Consider the following 21,680-nt stretch of genomic DNA (forward strand, 5'->3'; position numbering starts at 1 on the left):
GAGGAAGAATAAACAAACACTCGGAAATTAAAGGGAACTTAAAGATGGTCAATTCCATTATTTTTATTTTAAAACTAAATGCTGAAGTTAGAGAGGTTGTCGGAGCCTTAGTAGCAGACTTGGTTTAGCTTTTAAAGTGGAGCTCCATGGAAACAGCTTTACCTGTTTTGAAGTGTTAGGCATGGCTGTCGGTACTTTCTGGCCCTCATTCCTCATTCCTGTTGTTCTCATGGTATTGATGTTCTGCCAATATCATGTAGGAAACAAAGGATTGGTACACAGGTGATCACAAGCTGTATTCTCAAGGAAAATGGTGTGTCATTGAAATGGGATTGTAAACTCCAGAAAGGCAGTGGTTTTGCTTTGTATTTCTTTGTATCTTTTCCAATATCAAGCACTATGTAAATGAAATATTTGAATATTTGCTGATCTAAAATGTTCTCACAGTGAAGAAAAACTTTAATATTTTTCTTAGTGGCAGGAACAGTGTAGGGTTAAGCACATGGACTTTGGAGACAGACTGTCTGGATTTGTATCTGACTCAGCCAAATGTAACCCTTGGGCAGGCGACCTAAACTCACTGTGCCTTCGTTTCCTTGGCTAGAAACTGGAATATTAATAGTCCCTCTCTTATAGGATGGTTGTGAAGATTAAATGAGTTAACCTATGCAAAGCCCTTAGAACAGTACCTGGCATAAAGTACTCAATAAATATTAGCTACTGTTAGTATGCAAAGAAGGTTATCTTTAACTGTTAAGAAATGTCCCAGAATAGGCATGAATGTCACGATGTGAACTGGTCACTGTTAACTGATTCTAATAAATTGGAATGATTGTTATAGGGATCATCAATTCTTAAAGTTCTGGACATTCCTTTGATTATGCTATATTTATATAGCTCTTAACCCCCTCTGTGGCCTCTTTTTATACTCTATCTAGGTTTTCTTAACAAATAAATGGATTCTCTATTAGGGTCACTACTGTCTAGAGCCACATTATGGTCTGTCCACTGCCCTTTTACAGATTATTGTGGATGAAATCCCGGTGGCTTTCTTTCTCTGGTCTCACCCAGACATGGCTGTAGATCAGCCTTCCCTTCCTCTCCCTTCTTTGGCAAGGCTATGTCTGTGTTCTTCCATATGAACCACCAGCCTTCCCTCAAGTCGATCCTGACATGTTGGAAACTATTCCCTTGATATATGGGGCTTTTCTTACCATTCTTTAGAAACCAGCTTAAAACCCATCTTGAACAGGAGAAAGCCACCTTTTTGCGTTCCTATTCATCCATCCAACTGTCATTTTGATTCATAGGCTCTTTGCCCTTGAGATGTTGTTGCGTGACTGATCTCTAACTGATATGAGTAGGTATCCTCATTCTGATTTTATTTCCACAGTACATTCCTCCAGATCTCTGCGTCTGCAATTTTGTGCTGGAACAGTCCCTATCTGTCAGAGCCCTGCAGGAAATGCTTGCCAACACAGGTGAAAATGGCGGCGAAGGGGTGAGTACCCGAATTGTGTCCTAGGTTGGGATTGGGGTGCACCACATCCCCAAAATACATTCTACATTTCATCCAACTTTGAACTGAAAAATTTTAAGACTGTTGAGATGATTCATATGGAGATAGTAAATCTTTCTCCCTGAGTTGAGTTGGTGTTATTCAGCAACCCTACTTCTGCTTCCTCTGAGTTAATCAGCTTCCACCAGAAAATGGACCACCACTAATGCTGCATGAGCAAGGCATAGGATGCTAAGCCTACTCCCCTCTCTTATCCCAGAATTCACCAGCGAATGTGGAGAGGCTGAGAGGGTCTTGATTGAGCATGCCTGTGAGGCAGTTTCTTTTTCCTTGGAAAAACCTCACTGGGGAGTTATGACTGCTCCAATGGAGCACAACCAAGTTACAACAGTTCAAACATGATTTCCTACAGAATTATGAGTCTTTGACATGTGTCCAGAACTTGATGGTTTCACTGATGATGAGCAAGTACAGAATTGTCTTGAGTTTCCATTGTCAGTAAAATGATCCTTACAACTAAGAGACAAGCTCCATATTGCCTATGTCAGAAGGCTTTTGGGCAAGACTTTGGCCAGATATTTCAAAATAATTTTTGACTCTTCCCTTTCCTAATGACTCACGTTCATTTTTATATATTTGTCATCAAATACTTTAATTCTACTGCCTGAATATCTCAAATTCAACCATTTCTCTCCACCATCCTCACTCCCCCATACTCCATTAGATGACTGTCCTCTACCTTTCCGTTACGGCAACAGCCTATTAATTGCTTTGATTCCTCCTATACTTACCCCCTCCTCCCATTTTTCCACTCAGCAGTTCTTTCCAAAATGCAAATACAATTATTACAGTTGCCTGTTCTAAAATCCTTTGTCTTCCCATTATTTTGAGATAAATTCCAAATTCCTAAACATGGCTTAGAGCCCTTTAGGAGTTGGTGAGCTCTGTTCACCTTTCCTGCCCCATCTCTCACCACATCCCACCAAGTACTCAGTATCCCAGCGACATCGAATTCCTCTCTCTGCCTCAAACATGCCAGTTCTCTTTTGCCTCTTATCCTGCATATCACCTATTCCTTCCACATGGAACAGCTTCCCTCCTCCTCTCTCACTTCCCTTATGTAATCCCTATGTATCCTTCAAGGAACTAGTTTAGTTATTAGATGAGTTGAGAAGCCTCTGCTGACCCCACAAGTCTGTTGCTGGGACAACATTAGGTACTTTTTCTGTCATAGCTCTTATCACTCTGTACTGTCATTGCAAGTCTTTTTTCTTCGCTACTGGAGAGTACACTGTCTGTGGGTAGAAACTGTTTGCAGTTACCTAGTAGCACAGTTTGTTCTCGCTTGAAGTTGTACATAATATGGACATGTCTCATTTGTAGTAGAAGAGACAATTGACCATAGAATCAAGAGAATCGATGTTTACATTTCGGCCATCCTCCAGCCCTTAATGTGATCTTGGGTACATCTAATCTCTTGGGGCTACAATGTTCTGTGAATTAGATCTCTAAGCCCCTTAATACCAAATATTTGTGTGTTTTCACTCTTTTGATTTATAGCAGTATGCTTTAGTAAGACAACTGAGAATAGCTTGCTTTGTGTCTTAGATCATTAACAAAGGTGAGATTTTTATTCATTTAATGTTCGCCTCAGTCTGGGTTCATTTCCCCGTTCCTTGCATTGACCTCAGCATCTTATATCTTCCACATACTCTCAAACACTTCCAGTTTAGGGAAACTTTGTTGTTGTTGAGTCGGAGTCTCGCTCTGTCGCCCAGGCTGGAGTGCAGTGGTAAGATCTCTGCTCACTGCAAGCTCCGCCTCCCAGGTTCACACCATTCTCCTGCCTCAGCCTCCTGAGTAGCTGGGACTACAGGCGCCCGCCACCATGCCCGGCTAATTTTTTTGTATTTTTAGTAGAGATGGGGTTTCACCATGTTAGCCAGGATGGTCTTGATCTCCTCACCTCGTGATCCGCCCACCTTGGCCTTCCAAAGTGCTGGGATTACAAGTGTGAGCCACCACGCCTGGCCGGGAAACTTTTTTTTAATTGATCACTCTTCTTTTTCCAAGATGTATCATATAAAGAAATCTTTGCTGAGGGAGACCTAGTTGATTTTAAATATCACCACTTTCAGTATCAAACTAGACCCAGCCTACCATGGTCTCAGGATAGAAATTAAGAAGACAAAGACATACTATGTTAATTGGAGAATTATTTCTTGGTTAATCTCTTATCCTGTTTTGTTTTAAAAGTATATTTCAAAGGACTTCTTTTTCTTTATCATTTAGCTTGAGTGGTTCAGAGTCCTATAGACGAGAAAGTAAATTCAAAAGTTCTGGTTTTTCCTTGTTGCAAAGAACTTAATAGTCTTAACTTGGTTTGTCTTAAGGGGAATAAGTAATCATTCATGTTCCAAGTAGAATGGAGGGACGCACTTTAATAAAATTGAGCTCTTCATTTTAGAATATATGAATAAGACCTACCTTAATTACCAGGCATGTTATAGCAGAAGTTTGTTTAATATAATTATATATTTCAGAAGCCATTTATAAGTTACAACATGTAGAAACCAATACATTAAATCTTATTTGAATAATCTACTCTTCTTTAAAAACTCATGTTCAAAATAAATGATCCATGACATTTTTGTTAATATCTATAGAGTCATCATCATCATCATGTTGAGTCAGACTCTGAAATTTTCCATATTGCCTTTTGTTCTATTTTTGCCAAAGAGAAGAGAGACCTAATAGTTATTTCCCACCTTGACACATTTATCACTATTATAAGGAGTAGTATTCACTGGAGATCTCAGAGAAAAGGGACTTGAGAAGAGAGATGGAACACAGATGGGAAGGTACTTTTTTCAAGTCATATTACTTTACTGTGCATTGATGACTCCACAAAATAGTTACCTGAACAGCAGCTTCAGGTACTAGAACCCTCTTGGAACTTTCTCACAATTCCGTCTGGGCTCTTAGTCTTTCGTATGAAAAATGCAAGTTTTATATCATCTCTTGAGTCTGATTATTTTGCTTTTCTGAAGTAATTACTGTACACATTTACTATTGGTATTTAATTTGATTTTAGAAGAAAATATTCAGCAGGGAAGAAAAAGAGGAAAAATAAAGAAGGAAGTGAGTTAACATGACAGAGCAGAATGATTCTCTGGAGAGCCTGGGGATGTTTGAGTGGGATGGAGCATTCTTTGCATGCCACTCCATTCTGTTTGGAAATAGCCATTTTCTGCTCTTAAATAGACATTGCTTTCACTAATGATCATGACTGCCACCAAATGGGAGGCTTTGAAGAGTATAATTTTTCCTTCTAGTCAAAAATTGGTCCTGGTGTACTGTGTCTGTTCACTGCTGTGTAGCTACTGGACATTTTTAAAAATGACTTCAGCTGTTTACTCACGTGTTGACTGTACAGAAGTCTTTCTGCAAAGATTACAATTCTGCAGCAATTTCTCTTGCTAACAAAGAAAACAAAATGCCCTAATTTAACAGCAAAGAGGTTTCTTTATTATTTAAATGTCATTAGCTGCAGCCAGTAGCACATGGAAGCCAGCTTCATATTGAGAAGGAGAATCAGTGATGAGGAGGACCTGGAGCAGAGAACATTTTGTGCCTCTCAGAGTCTGCCCTATCTCAGCTCCTCCTTGGATCACTTTACCTCTGATCTAATCCTATGTAATTTTATTCTGGGGAAAATTACCGAGGGATAGATGCTTGGCACTGTGGCCAATTTTATGGCTACAGTTTGAAGTAAAATTCCTGCAATCAAATATTAGAGTATTTTCACATTTTCAATTGATTAGACCTACAGTGTCTACCAACCTTCAGCAGGACATGGAGCCGAAAGAGATGTCCCCACCTCCCTCTAAGCCCTCAGTCCCCATCATCCTACAGAAATGACTTTAAAGTGAGAGCAAACAGCATTTGTGATGAAAAAAATGCTCAGTCTTCAGTGTCAGGCAGATGTGTTTTCAGTCCAGCCTATATTGGACCAGGTGACCTCTGGGGCAAATTATTTCTCCTTTCTGTACCTTACTTTCCACATCTTCAAGATGCAATCTATCTCGTAGGACTGGGTGAGAATTAAATGAGATCAGTGCCTACAACTACCTGTGAGTTTGAAAATAAAAGTATTGGTTCCTCTGTTCATCCCTGGTCCACTTCCTCCTGTTATACGGATCCTTCAGGAATATTCAAACTTCCTCAAAGGAAGGAGAGTCCTGTGCTACACAACTAGGTGCATGTTAAACTTAACTCCAAATGGGTTCTGACATGAACTGGCATAATGCTTCTAGGAATGAAAGGCCTTGGTTAACACAATTACCAGCTGCACTCCTTCCGATAAGGGCTCCGGTTTTCTCTAAAAGTTGACTTCATCAATGTCAGATCTTTACAACTACAAAGAGAGATGAAATATAAATATAAAATGAATTATATAAATGGTATTTATAAAAATATAAAACTAATTGTATAGTTGCCACGTGAACATGACACTTTATCCATGTCCAGAACACGTAAGATTATGCCTGACTTTGGATGCTAAAATATCTGGTATGCTAATACACAAGCAGCCTTTTAACCTTGATTGGGCTGGGCGTGGTGGCTCACACCTGTAATCCCAGCACTTTGGGAGGCTGAGGCGGGCGGATCACAAGGTCAGGAGATTGAGACCATCCTGGCTAACACAGTGAAACCCCATCTCTACTAAAAATACAAAAAAATTTGCCGGGCATGGTGGCGGGCGCCTGTAGTCCCAGCTACTCGGGAGGCTGAGGCAGGAGAATGGTGTGAACCCGGGAGGTGGAGCTTGCAGTGAGCTGAGATTGCACCACTGCACTCCAGACTGGGTGACAGAGCAAGTCTCCATCTCAAAACAAAACAAAACAAAACACCTTGATTGGGAAATGTGACCTGGAAAGATATTATTTCTGCAAGAACCTTTATAACAGACATCCTCACTGAGAAGTTCTTCATTTCCCCGTATTACTTGTGTGATTTGATAGTCCCATTAACTCTGAAAGGAGCTTTTGGCTCCTTTGATTTATTCTTGTCTTTACAGTAGGGAATACCACACACAGCATGGTTGCTAGTGAAATGGTGTGGCACATTTGTCATATGTTACTGCTTCTTGAAGATGACATGCCTGTGGCTGCTAGGGGTTGTCTCCTGGTATCATGTGACCTTGTAAACGGCCAGTGAAGCGTAAACATACATTATTCTATATTCATGTAAAGGTCCTTAGAGTGCATGTCTTGAGATACATGAGATATTTACCTTGCAGCCAAGTTCAGGACATTCATTCATCTCATAAACTCACAAAAAAATTAGTGACAGGTGGCAACATCATTAAAAAAGAATTGGCTAACAATGCATCTGCTGTGACACTGCTAGCTGATAAATACATCAAAACAAACACTGATGAAGGGAATTATTAGAAGCCCCTTGTTTAAAGTCTGAACTGTGGCTGTGCCAAGATTTAGACATGTTGTGCAAACTCCTCTAGAATGAAGAGGGCTAATAGGATCCTTACTTCTTTCTTCCTGGGTTCCTGTGTGCCTGCCAACATTTTTATATCATAGAAGAAAAGGGGAACCACCACCATCCAGATTTAGCATCTCACTCTGAGGTTTTTATCTTCCCTTTAGAAATGTTAGAAAAAAATTGGTAATAGAATTTATTTTGTATGTGTGTGAGGAGGAAACATGACTGATGGAGGAACTGCGTCCATAATTCTAAACCTCATCCCCATTTACATGTTTTAATATTACATTTTAAAAAATACATAATTTAATGAGTCAAATCTAACAAGCATTGATTACACTTCAGGAGAGTTCATAAGATTTCCTTTTTAAGTCACTCATGCTTATATTGTGATGTAAGTCCTAGGTCTTGCCCATGTATGTGTCAAGTCCCTACAGCCAGAGTAGCCATGCTAGGTGTTAAAAGCCTGAATTTCCTTTGTACTCGTTGGTAAAAAGCCACTGCCTCAAGCTGTCCAAGAACATCCTTTGTGCCCTTGCTCAGGACCTCTCCACCCCAGTGCCGATGACTTTCAGGCTTCTAACCTTTGGGACACTCCTCTTCCCTACACCTGATTGGTAAGAACAGGATATCACATCATTAAATTTTTAACTTGCTTGACTTGACTCTGCTTTCTCCTTGAAGAGGGAGAAAAATAACATTCTGGTTTCAGATGCTGTTCTTTCCCTTTTTAAATCTATGGCTGACCATCCACACCTGCTGCAAAAATAATGTTTTTTTTTTTTTTTTTATACTCGCAAAATAACAAATCAACTTGGCAAAATTGCTCTCATGTGCGAAAGCTTGTTGAAACCTACGCTTTAAAAGCTGCCCTGTGTTAGAGTTCATTTTACAGATGTACTCCTGGCAGGCAGCCTGTTTCGGTGACAAAGCTGGGTGTTTGGAGGTTTAGATTTGGTCTTAATAATGCCACCAACTGGAAATTTAACTTCAAGCAAATCTCTTACCAACTGGGCTTTAGGTTCCCCACCTCTATATGCCATCACTTAGATGCAAAGTCCTTTCTCAGGTCTGTAATGGTTGCAGTGTACCAAGTTAAACTGGAAAAGTGTCATCACGTCGCTTCCTCTGGTGTGTCCTGTGGGCTATAGCCCATCACTGATGAGCTGTGGAAATGTTCCCCTTTTTGTATTAACCATTACTTGAGACCTCGGCTCCCATTTATTTAGGTAGAATGAATAAATGTATTTATTCTCTTTCTTCTTTGCTGTGGACAAGGAGAATTTTACAAAATCCATCCAGGACAGCAACCCTAAAGCACTAAGCATTGAGTACATAATTTTAATTTTTTTTTTTTTTTTGAGACAAGGTTCTCCTGTGAATTTTCTCGTGGAATTTTAGGGGACATATCGTGTATATTTGACAGGTTTTCTTTCCTCAAAGAGCTAGGAATCATTTTGATAAATTAAATATTATTATAAATGAGTGGCCTCCAAATTAAAGTTTCAATGTGTTTTTTTCCACAGACCAAATTGTCATTAAACATGTACATCCTCTTCCCCCTTTCCTTTCCCCTCCTTACTGTCCTTTGTCATGTTATGCTATGATTTTAGGATTTTATGCTGATATAATGGATTTTAATGTTTCCCTGATAAGCTGATATTTATGAAGATATGTGCAAATAACTCACATTTCATTTTTGGACTGGCCTTTTGATGACATGATTTTTAGTTAAAATATGCCATCTGGAAGACCTTACTTCATGGTAAGAAAGCACCTTTCTTGGTCTAAGCAAAATCTGATTGATTAATTGATTGCAATTCTATGAGAAATTTCAAATTGCCTGATGTAGGTATTGACCATTTTTCTTGGGTGGATTTTCTTATTTAAATGTTAGTTATAAAAAAGTGGTACAGGTGACTTAGGCGACAGCACGTTGCTTGCTTATAGTTTGTTGATGACATCAGCACTGTACTAGAGAAAAACAGGAAAAACAAACTTTTACATTTAATGCTCTTGCAAACCTCTAAGATAACAAAATATTCACCAGGTAGGAAATCCACCCTCTTTTTTCTCTCTTTTAAAAAAACAAAAACAAAAAACTCTTTAGTAAGCATCAGTAGACTCCTCAAATAAGTTGAAAGCTTTCAGCAAAACCTGCACACGCTAAAATATCCATTTACTGTTTTGTTTTTGATTTTGCTAGCTCAGTGATCTCTCGGAATGGGTATGTTATTCACTCCTTCAATATACATGTACTGTGCATGGACAACTGACTTCAAGCTGTATTTGTCATGAACTGGGCCTTTCACTTGTGAGTGTTCAGGGCAGTTTCCATTCTTTGTGTCTCTGCAATTAAAAAAAAAAACCACTAGTGCACCTCACCCTTCAGTGTTGTGAAATTAGAGGTGGCTGCACACATAGAAATTCGTCGCCAGGCAGTTTGTTTTACCACTGCTCTCCAATTAGAATGACTTGCCTGTGGACTCATTTTTTATTTCTTCAAAACATTGCAAGTTGTTTTCTTTTTAATTTTTTATTTTTTTGAGACGGAGTCTCGCTCTGTCACCCAGGCTGCAGTGCAGTGGCATGATCTCGGCTCACTGCAAGCTCTGCCTCCCGGGTTCACGCCATTCTCCTGCCTCAGCCTCCTGAGTAGCTGGGACTACAGGCGCCTGCCACCACGCCCGGCTAATTTTTTGTATTTTTAGTAGAGACGGGGTTTCACCGTGTTAGCCAGGATGGTCTTGATCTCCTGACCTCATGATCCGCCCGCCTCGGCCTTCCAAAGTGCTGGGATTACAGGCGTGAGCCACCGCGCCCGGCCGCAAGTTGTTTTTAAAGCCTCTCTTGTTTGCTCTGAATATGGTCTAGACGGCCTGTGATCATAGGTTCAATCTGGTGAGATGACACAAGTGTGTAGCTTTGCCTTCATCTCAGCTTCTCGATGCCTCAGACCTCTTCCAGTGCTATTATGCAACTCCAGCTCTGCTATTCCATGAGGCTGGAATTCATGATAAAAATGGAAAAAGCTAGTTTGATATTTTCTTTCTCCTGCCATATCTCCAAAGTGAACCAGCAGAAGAATTAAACGTGAACTTCAACAATTAAGAATAACCGTTCAGGTTAACTAGCTTTTTACATTTCTTCACATGCTGAGTAGAAGCCTTTTCAAGTGAAAGAACCCACAGAATAGACTTTTAAAGCTCCAGACTCTCTCAAGTTCCCCCATTTATTGAATATAGTGCTTCAGCTTTAGTGTGACTGTCTTTTCTTTGGTGAAATGGGCGTGTTGTGAAGGCGGCACCTCATGTTTAAGATCAATATGCCTGTCTGATCCTGGCGGTGTTTTTGCAAATGTGTTAACATTTAGCTTTGCTAATGTTACACAAACTAGAATTCTGTTCATCCTTGCTGTGGACATTGGAATGCTCTGTTGAAATAATCTTGTCATAATGGTATCTGTCTTCTAGAAAGCCTGAGCTTCTTCTCCATGGCTGGACTAAATATATTTGTTGTTGGTGGTGGTTGTTTCTATATTTTAATTGCAAAAAAATGTAAACATCTTCATTAAAGTTTCTTAGAGGCATGAGGAGGGATTGGGGGTGTCTAAGCTTTCTCCAGGACACAATCTGTAGGTAAATAGTTTATTATTCAGGGAGATGTTTTGATAAGAGATTTTGCTGAGAGTTTTGAGAAAGATAACTGTTTCATGGGGGACAGGAGTAGAGATGGGTTGTAAAAATGAATTTCAGCTGTGTTTCTGGCAACATGTTTTAATCCTTAATTGTACAATATTTGAATTTTGGGGAAATCTTTTAAGAAACCTGCTTACTTTTTGAAAATAAAGCACATTTGCAATTTTTTAAATCCTAGGAGAATAGAAACTCTTCAGTTTATTTATTAGAGTTTTCCTTTGATCATGTAATTCGCTTTTTAATAAATACCTGAGTTTAAATTACATATTTGTAGTGAGAATTGAATGAACTAGAGCAAACTCCAATTTATTTCCATTTCATTAAAGTTTAATAAGAGCACCAATCTGGATATTCTGGTAAAGAAAAGTTAACTTGGTGCTAGAGAAACCCTGATCTCAGCTGGCATTTTCATCCTTACTTGAGTAAAAACCTTGTGACCAACACTCCAGTCCTATGATTGCCACTATCTGGTTTTAGAATGGAAGGAGCTAAAATGATGACGTGGAATCGGTGGAAAGAAAGTGGGAATAAGACCAAATATATTTAGGCGAACCATGGTGTAAAAATCACTTCTGCCCTGCAGAGGGCTGAAATGGTTATCTGCAAAGTAAGACGAAAGCTGAAGGCAGAATGCTTCTGCTTCCACCTAGAGTTTCCTGCTGTGGGTACTGCATGTACTTGGGCTTGTAGTGAGGTGGGAGATGGGGAAAGTGCTGAGCCTTGTTTCTGAGTTCCGTGATGTTGCTCTGGTGTGAGGGAGGAAAGTGCTGGACTAGGCAGGGGGTGGACATTCTAGCCTTGGTATTCCCACTCTCTGGTCCTTGCTGTCCCACCTGCAAAACATGGACTCTGAACTAAATGAGTGGCTCCTAAACGTCTATCCCAGGATCAATGTCTACCCGTGATGAAGGATTCATAAGTCATCAGGAAAATGGGAAAAACTGTTTTTTAGTACCCTTCCTATATTGATGATTAGTTTCATTCCTGTGGTTGAAATTGTACTTGTTCTTGAACTTGTTCTGTAAGGCCTATTCTTGCCTACAGCTCACGCATTCCATGTACTAAGTAGTTTTGCCCAAATACCAGATAGGTGTTTTGGTTTAAAAAAATGCCTTAAAAAATGTTCTTACTGAAACCTGGATAGTCAGTTCCCTTGCTGGTTGTGGTTATTCACCTCTTTCTTTGTGGATAACTACCTCTGTGATTGAAGAGGAAAGGCACTTGATTTTAGAGATTTTAGGCATCAGTTGCCCCTCCTTTTGTTTTTGTTCGAGAGAGAAACATGCATTGGCACCGGCACTGATAAGAATCACCTGGTGCCATCCTACTAAAGATGTGCAGCTGGAGGCTTGGTGCTCCAGACCCCGTTTCTCTGCTGCTCATCTGCCTTGAAAAGGTGGAGGGTGGTAGGCAGGAGAACTGGGTTGTTCTAGAAGAATGAATTGAGAGCTGACCCAGTGTAAATGAGGCCCGCACCACGGAGTTTTCTTCTAAGGAACAGCCTTTGGGAGTTTGCTTTTAAAGGCCCTTCTCTCTGCTGACTCCTGAGTCCTGCTCTCTGGGTGGGGCCAGAGGTGGAAATTATTCATGGTGGAGCCATTCCTTAAAATACTCATTTTCATGTCTTTGATGAGCTATTTGAAAGGTAAGTTGAATGCATTACTTTTTTTTTTTTTTACACCTTATATCTTCATAGTTTAGTTTCTAAAGTTATGACTTGGTTTTAGGAATTTTCAGAATCACTGCTAGGGTATAAAAATCTCCAGTTGTTGGCCAGGCACGGTGGCTCACACCTGTAATCCTAGCACTTTGGGAGGCTGAGATAGGCAGATCACGAGGTCAGGAGATCGAGACCATCCTGGTTAACACGGTGAAACCCCATCTCTACTAAAAATACAAAAAAAAAATTAGCCAGTCGTGGTGGCGGGCGCCTGTAGTCCCAGCTACTTGGGGGGCTGAGGCGGGAGAATGGCGTGAACCCGGGAGGCGGAGCTTGCAGTGAGCCGAGATCGCGCCACTGCACTCCAGCCGGGGCGACAGAGCGAGACTCTGTCTCAAAAAAAAAAAATCTCCAGTTATGTTAAACAATTTTATAGTTGATACATAATGTACCTAGTTTCAGAATACATGTGATAATTTAATACATTCATGTAATTTATAAAGACCAAATCAGTGAAAATTTCCAGAATTTGTTTTTGATGGGTACAAATAACTGAGCTGTAATGACTGAGGCATTGTGAGTCGATGAAATAGAGCTTTGGAGCTGATTCTGTAAAACCTCACCTCCACAATGATACTGTCTAAACCATCGAAGCCACAATTAACTCTCTGACCTCAGGCAGCTGACCCAGGTCACCAGGAGAATGAGCAACTGCTGTTCCCAGGCAACCACTTTGATGGTGCAGGGCAGGTGGAGCAATAGGGATACACAAATCCATGCTTTATTAGCTATGCAGATTTCACTGAAAGTCAGTGGGAGAAACCGTAGGTCTGTCCGCAGCCTTCTCAAGCTCTCTCAATAATATAGTCTCTACCTGTTGTATATGGAATGCCAATTCCTCTTCTCATAACTTCAGTCTTTCCTATGGCACAAATCCCTTCTGAACTTCTTACTATGTCTTTCCCCAAGTGGAGCTACCTAGGCCTCTGCTAATACTATTTATTGCATTTGCAGTTTCTTGTGAGATTTTATTAAAATGAGCTGTTCCCAGGGTAACCAGGAATGGTAAGTTCGCTGGGCTGAACCCTGGTCCAAACAGATCCAATTCAAACTGGTTTATTGTTTTGCCTTAGGTTTTTGGCTTGCAGGAATACAAAACATTCTTCAGTTCTGCCAGTCTCTTTCCCCATTTGTCTGTCTATAAAAATTCATCAATGTGCACTTATTTTCTAAATATATTAACTTCATTTTAATGCTATTAACAAACCTTAGTATTTTGCGTATGTGTGTGTGTGCATAATAGATACCACTTTGCACTTCCTCACATTTACACTTGTCTTTCCAAACATATATCCCTGTATAAAAGGAATTTCTAGGGTGTCTATTTTGGACTTCACTTCTTTTTCCCACATGGTACGCCTTGTTACTAAGATAAAATTCTAACAAAAAAACCTTTATTATGATATTTGTATTAAACTATGTTTAAAAATTGGTTGCTTCAATCCCTTTTCCTGAAGAGTAATGTCCTAGTTGCTGTATCTTACAAAACATGCCAAAAATAATCAAGAGATTTCTGTATTCCAGCTTCCCCCATGTTTTATTCAATATAGGCTACTTTAATTTATCCTCAGGTTCTAGCATGAAACAGAGGCATGCCCACCCCCCCCCGAAATGATCCTGTTTTTAACATACATGTATATCCCTCTAAACCAAAAGACTCATATCTGTAAGATCTACTTTTTTTTTTTTTTTTTTCCTCCTGAGACGGAATCTCACTCTGTCACCCTGGCTAGCGTGCAGTGGTGCAGTCTCTGCTCACTGCAACCTCTGCCTCCTGTATTCAGGTGATTCTCCTGCCTCAGCCCCCCGAGTAGCTGGGATTACAGACGCCCACCACCACGCCTGGCTAATTTTTGGTAGAGACAGGTTTTCACCATGTTGGCCAAGCTTGTCTTGAACTCCTGACCTCAAGTGATCCACCCACCCCAGCCTCCCAAAGTGCTGTGATTATAGGCGTGTGCCACCACCCCTGGCCTGTAAGATCTATTTTAAATGCACTCACTTGATCTAGGAAAAGAGTCTCAGGCCAAATCCAATTTTTTCTTACAAATCTCAGTGGGCTTCAGAGAAAGGGGAATGCTGAGTCAGACAATATGCTATCCCTAATGTTCCCGAACCTCCCTGTAACTAGATCTTGCTGGCTCAGACCACCCAGTTTGTAACCCATGAGACCTTGCACAGCATTCTCTCCCAGATGGAGCTTCTGCAATTTTTCAGAATGGCTTAAAAAAAAAAAAAAGGAACCAATAAAGAACAACCTGGGTTACCATGTTAACAGAATTGATGACAAGAGCCAAACATGTTACCCGGTGTTCTTCTACCTTTTATTTTATTATTATTATTATTATTATTTTTTGAGATGGAGTCTCACTCTATTGCCCAGGCTGCTGGTGTGCAGTGGCACAATCTTGGCTCACTGCAACCTCCACTTCTCGGGATCAAGCGATTCTCCTGCCTCAGCCTCCCAACCAGCTGGGATTACAGGCGCGTGCCACCACATCCGGCTAATTTTTGTATTTTTAGTAGAGATGAGGTTTCACCGTGTTGGCCAGGGTGGTCTTGAACTCCCGACCTTGAGATCCGCGCACCTTGGCCTCCCAGAATGCTGGGATTACAGGTGTGAGCCACCGTGCCCAGCCTCTTCTACCTTTTAAATAACCTTTCTGATTTTGTCTTTATAATCCAGTGATTGAAAAAGAAGCTTCAGTATGGGGCTATTAGAATTTGAACTGAGAATCACTGCTGTAACACTACATTGGAAACTCGCTGTAATGTAACGTAACTGTACATTACAATGACCATTTCACACAACATGTCACCAATTCCTGTTTTAGTATCATCTTAAATTCGCATCTCTTTAAAATACCCAACGTGTTCCAAAATACAGTCGTCGTTTTCTCTTGGATACTGAGATCCTCCTTGCTTGGTCCAAGGGAATGCATGTTAACCTCTGCAGCATCATGGCTGATATCTTTGCGCAAACCCCTGCTTTCTTGCAGCAACAAGGTGACCCAGGCTCATCTTAATTTTTCTACCCCAGGACATGCCATTGTATAACTCTTTAATATCTCTGGTTCTGTTTCATAGAGAATATTAAAGATCAAACTCTGGCTCGAGGGATATATATTTATTACCCTCACTATGACCCATCACAGGCCAAGTCCATTTGGCCTGAGATTGGAGGAGATATTAGTATGATACCAGAAAAGAGGTTAAATCACCTTGATGACAGCATGATTTAATAATAGAATGAGACTTTATTATTTTTATGAGGAACATGGCACTTATGGAACACCTACTGTATGTCCTTTCCGTTCTCTGGTTTCATGGCACAATTTTCTAGGGTTTCCAAATCTTCTTTTGATTCTTCAAGTTGCGTAAACAGCTGTGGATGCATATTGATGACTGGACAATGATAGGGTTTCCAGTGATTTATATAGCCTGCCTTGGCTCAAGTCAGTCAGTTAATCTGTCTGTTTCTCTGGCACTTCCTCTCACTGTGGGCCATCACAAACTGCTTCTCTTAGATAACATGCTTCCTTCTTCAGGCTTCTGAAGATCATTCCCAGTCAGCAGTGGTCTGTCTCAGTGGAAAGAGCAGAAATCAGCAGCAACATTCTTTTCGGTGCCAAGTTGTCACATTACATTAATGGTAACCACCAAACTTGCTGCAAATGGATTGAATTATTATTTTTTTTCTTCACTGGAGGAGGCAAACATCAACACAACTGATACTAATTTTATTAATTTTGTGGAGTTGTTTTTTTTCAAATTGTGAACCATACTTGGTGTTTTTGAGCTGGCCGCTCCCCCTCCTCTCGCAGGAGCTCTGCAGGTGCTACTTTTAATACGCCTTCTTTCTTTGCTGCAAAGCCTGCCACAGTGTCTTGCAGCTCAAGGGAAGTCAGGTTTTACTGTCAGCCCCAGTCGGTTATCCTCCCATTGTCAGTGTGATAAATTTGCTCCCCGCACAATGGGAGAAAATAGATCAGATGGTGCTCGCTCTGTCCGGGTCCCAGCTTCCATTCATAGATCAGCAAAGGAGTTTTTCGGTTTAACTTTTATTTTTCCAGTTGTCAGAAGAGCTAGTGGATGAGAAGAATGCTTGGACCTAAGCCAGCCTCTGAAAGGTGGGCTTTGGAAAGCAGCCATGCGAAAAGCACTGTCCAAGCATTAGACAACTCAAAACAACTCTGAGACACACTAGTCCTGCAGATACAGAGAGAAATGTAGAATGCTATTCTAAGAATGCAGAATGAATGCTGAGGCGTACCCTTAAGTTCTGGGGGTCTGCAAAGCACAGAAACCAGAGTGAGAACATAAGATCAGAGCTGACTAATTCCAGAGGGAGGTGACCAAGTAGTAAGGGAAGCAATAGTGCAAGTCCCTTTCCCCAGCCTGCTTTGTGCTTTGCCATTAACTGCATCTTTTCCCAGGCCCTGCAGCATCCACACCAGTGGGGAGGGAGGTCTAGAATGCATGGGGGGCAGTTCAGGAAGTGTCCAGCTGACCTTTGATGTGGTGAAGACAGGTGGATCTGGGGTTGACAATGGTGGGCTGGAAACTCTTCTTCTGAGAAGCTTATCTACAGTCTTCACCACACATAGATTTTGTAGTAAGGATTTGTGTCTTTCTATCTATCATATATATAGAAGCAAAGCTGAGAGAGAAGCAGAGAGAGTCAAACATTAGTCCTAAAGTTAGCAAAGGCAAGCAATCATGTTTGTTCTTTGCTTCTTTGGAGTTCCGGAGAAATATTAAAAGGAAAGTCAATCACTGGTCCAAAAGGATGCTTCTGAGAACACAGAAGTGCTTGCCGACTGCATGCATCATACATGAAGGGTCCCATGTGGCTAAGTCCTGGAGGGGTGACTGTCAAGCCTGACTGTGCATTTGAATTACCTGGGAGCTCAGACCTCACCATGGGCCCACCAAATTGGAATCTTATGAAAATGACCCAGCTTTTATGTTGTTGTTTTTTCTTCTTTTGTATTCATTTTTAAATCTCCACTAGTTATTCCGGTCTATAGCTGGGATTGAGGGCCACTTTTCTAGAATGAAATCATGAGAGGTTCAGAAGAATGATGTCATTGCCTTCAGAACAGCCCCTGGTCCGTGGACAGGTACTAAGTATTAGGAGCATCCGTTCTATCTACCCCCAGGCCCACATACACAGGACCCTGGAGAATCAGCCTCTCCACCCAAGGCTACTTCATATACTTCAAGAAAAAAGCAAGATCGCTGTTTGTTTTGCTGGGTAATATAAACTTGGCCCCATGCTCATTATGTGGATATAGAGAGAACAAGATGAATCGATCTCCAACTAGCAAAATCATAGTTGAGACCAGTACAAAAAAGATAGATTTAAAAAAATAAAGGTTGGTTGTTACGGGACATCCAAGGGGGAAAAAACCCCATGTAAGTTGAAGAACTGCAGGAAAGGGGGAGGAGGATCAGATAACAAAATAGAATCCAGTTGACCTTCTGCTTTATAGCTTGTGTGGGTAAAGGTGTTACACACAGTAGTAGTCAGCAGGGTTTTATGATAAAAAACTTACTCCTATTTTGTTATCTATAAATCCTCAGGATGAACAGTGAGTTTTTTTATAGAGAAACAGTAGATTAGAAACAGTGTTCAAATTTTCATGTCAAGGTAATCGGACTTTTTGAATGTTAGACTCTTTGTTGGAAATACTCATTATGCTACATTTGGTGAATGGAAATAATTGGGCAGAGCTCTTAATATTGACCCTTTGTGGTCACTGGTCCACTGTTTCATCTGAAGCCTGATGAGGAGGAGGAGTATGGGTGGTTCAAATAGAAACCAGAGCAGTGACTAGAAAACAAATTTGGCTGACAGGCTCCTTTTATGCAAAGAATAAATTTGGCAACATCAGATTCTTAATCTATTAGCTACAGGAGAAGGTGGTGGGAATAATTCGGAAAAAAAAAATTGCCTCACCTCTTTCCAAAGCATACTTGTCATCAATCTAAATGTCATTAATACGCTGACAAATATCTGGCGATTTGCTCTTTTAAAAGACACCATAATAAGAAACATGTGTTAGGGTTGCCATTTTGGCTCACTGTTCTCTCCATGGCATCTGCGTTCAAAGAAAAGCACAGATGTATACAGGATGACCCTGCCCAATTTGGAGGCATCCCAGTGACCACCTTTTCCCCCTCAATGGAAAATGCTCATCTGTCTGTTTGAGAAGCAGTGTTTGAAAAGTATCAGGACTAGTGGGAAACTCAGTCATTTAATTTGTTCCCCAACCATTATGGATTGGGACAAAAGGGGAGGAAAATGGTTGCAGAAAATCTACATCGATTCTCATAGGGCAAAGGCTCTTATTTTTAAAGCCTTGGAAGGCAGGAGGTTCCCCAGTTGTCTTCAGTTGCACATTTGGAGTTTAAGTCTGCACCATCCAGGGGATCTTCCTACGGCTTTAGGTGCCCACAGGAAAGAATCAACTCTAGGTTACCATAGCACCTCGTTTGCAGTCTCCAACCCATCTGAGCCATCTCGCAGATTATACCTATTCCATGTGCTAAACTTGTGCAAAGCAGTATCTAAGTTGGTGTTTTCCTGGAAGAGACTACTTTACTGGGGTACAGGTTCTTGCTGCAAATGATGCCTGTGACTGAGAATTTATACCTTCTCAAATTAGGCTCTGGCCTTTCATCCTTTTGTTCTGAAATACTTCCATGTGGCTGTGAAACTAATGACATGAACAAAAAGGAGATTGCGCCACCTTCTCATCCAGGAAAAATAATTCTAGGCACTTCCGAGAGAGGGTTAGCTGGATTCAGTAAATTATAAACCATGGGAATGGTAAATTTGACATTCAGTAGTGGGCGGAGGGGGATGGATTGTTTGATTTTGCCTCTGTTTTCCTTGCTTAGTGGCAAAGTTTATGTATTTTAAAAATCAAAGGAGTGCCTTTCTGTGCACTGCTTTTCAAGTATTCTTCTCTTTTGTCCTGTGATATGAGGAGATAGGAAGAAGGCAGTACTGTGGGTGTCGAAGGTGGGGCTCCCTGGAGTCAAGGTCACTCTACAAGAGCACAGCAGCAGACAGAGTGACTGCCATAGGTCCTTCTGCCACCAGATGCAGCCAACTTTCTTTTCTGGGGTAAGGGCTGTCCTATTGTACGTTGTAGCCTTTGACATTTGGTCCTGTCTTTTTAGTAAGGCAACTGCTAGTTGACCAAGTAAGACTGCCATGATCACTGAATTTGGGGGAAGTAGTACTTTCAGATGCTGTGCCTTCCTCCTGTTTTCTGAACTTCATTAAGATTCTATTTGATGGCCAGATGCGGTGGCTCATGCCTGTAATCCCAGCACTTTGGGAGGCCGAGGCAGGCAGATCACCTGAGGTCATGAGTTCGAGACCAGCCTGGCCAATATGGCAAAACCCCATCTCTACTTAAAAAAAAACAAAAAACTAGCCAGGTGTGGTGGCGTGAGCCTGTATTCCTAGCTACCCAGGAGGCTGACACAGGAGAATTGCTGGAACCCAGGGGGCAGAGGCTGCAGTGAGCTGGGATTGCACCACTGCACTCCAGCCTGGGCAACAGAGCAAGACTCCATCTCAAAAAAAAAAAAAAATTCTGTTTCACAGTTTCAGTTTTCACTTTTCTCTCAAGATGCCCATGAAAGATGCCAGGGGTGTCGCCCCCTTTCAAGCATGTTTCTGCGAAGGACCTGTACTGCTCTGGCTGAGTTGGTCCAGGCCCACTTGGAAGATTTCTTAGGGGGGAAAAACCTCTTCACAAAGTTCCCTGAAGTCAATGGCTCAGGCACCTCTGACTCTCGGCTTTAGATTTGTATTAATTACCCCATTATGAGTTGAAAATCAAGGTGTCAAAAGAACGATACCTTACGCTGTATAGTGCTTTATACTCCAAGGTTGAGAGCCACAGGAGGTAGAGAGAATGTTTGTTCAGCTCAGGAGAAGGAGGGTTTGGCAATTAGCCAGTTGAGGATTTAACTATCTGATCCAAAAAAGGTGGTGAAGAAACAAGTTAAGTGTCCCACACTGGGCTCTTTGGGGTTTCACACCAGTTTCAGGGAGTTAGGATGGCTACCTGTACTTAGCGAGCTCCTGTTGCCTCATTCTCTGGCTGTGACTCCTCATCACAGGCCATACTCATCTGTAGATGTGCCCCTCCTACCCCTGGGCTGTACTTTCTAATTCCCAGTCTACTACCACAAAATCCTTCATTAACTATTAATATCATTAAAGAAGAAAAAAAATCCGTGTTACCAGATGTTTACAATTCAAGGCTTGTTTGGAAAATGCCCCATCAGTTCCTTTGGTGTCATTTGAGCTGGAGAGGTGTTGTCTAGCCCTATTGAGAGGTGAAGCCAGCTGGGCTTCTGGGTGGGGTGGGGACTTGGAGAAATTTTATGCCTGTCTAAAGGATTGTAAATGCACCAATCAGCACTCTGTGTCTAGCTAAAGGATTGTAAACACAGCAATCAGCACTCTGTAAAATGGACCAATCAGCACTCTGTAAAATGGACCTATCAGCAGGATGTGGGCAGGGCCAAATAAGGGAATAAAAGCTGGCCACCCGAGCCAGCAGCGGCAACCTGCTGGTGTCCTCTTCCACATAGTGGAAGCTTTGGTCTTTTACTTTTCATGGTAAATCTTGCTGCTGCTCACTCTTTGGGTCCACACTACCTTTATGAGCTGTAACACTCACTGCGAGGGTCTGAAGCTTCATTCCTGAAGTCAGCGAGACCGCCAACCCACCGGAAGGAGCAAACTCTGGACACCCCACCTTCAGGAGCTGTAGCACTCACCGCAAGGTCTGCGGCTTCATTCTTGAAGTCAGCGAGACCAAGAACCCACCAGAAGGAACCAATTCCGGACACACTATCTGTCCACCCCTCCTGGAAGAGCAGTCTGCTTGAGTAGGATCTTTGGAGTTTGGCCAGAAGGGAGTGATCTGCTAGCCTATAGCAGTAGGGCAGGGTAGACCTAGAATCTAACAGCTGTGTGAGGCAGCCTTGAGAAGCAGGGAATGCACCAAGTCCCCAAAAACAAGAATGGGATTTAAAGTGAAGAGGGACAGTCAGAGGAGCCACTGGGTTTGGGACCCAACTGCAACGAATCCCTGCAGCAGGAGATGTTTACTTTGGAGTCTGGAGCTGAGCCTGAGGGAGCTATGGGGAAGGGAGTCAGGTATCATCAATAAAGGCTGCCTCTCTAGCGTTTCCATGTAACACCAAG

The 21,680-nt window shown here is 41.5% G+C and overlaps 1 protein-coding gene across 2 annotated transcripts in view; it reads left to right on the forward strand.

The window, feature by feature from the left end:
* The window catches only part of RYR3 (ryanodine receptor 3), a 563,020-nt gene that overhangs the window by 197,737 nt on the left and 343,603 nt on the right, over positions 1-21,680 (forward strand). For both annotated transcript variants that reach the window (XM_034938474.3, XM_057299827.2), the window contains exon 3: positions 1,394-1,501. In XM_034938474.3, the coding sequence (XP_034794365.3) occupies positions 1,394-1,501 (108 nt within the window). The remainder of the gene's footprint in view (positions 1-1,393; positions 1,502-21,680) is intronic.

This window comes from Pan paniscus, chromosome 16 (genome assembly GCF_029289425.2).
Source record: "Pan paniscus chromosome 16, NHGRI_mPanPan1-v2.0_pri, whole genome shotgun sequence".
NCBI classification, from domain to species: domain Eukaryota; kingdom Metazoa; phylum Chordata; class Mammalia; order Primates; family Hominidae; genus Pan; species Pan paniscus.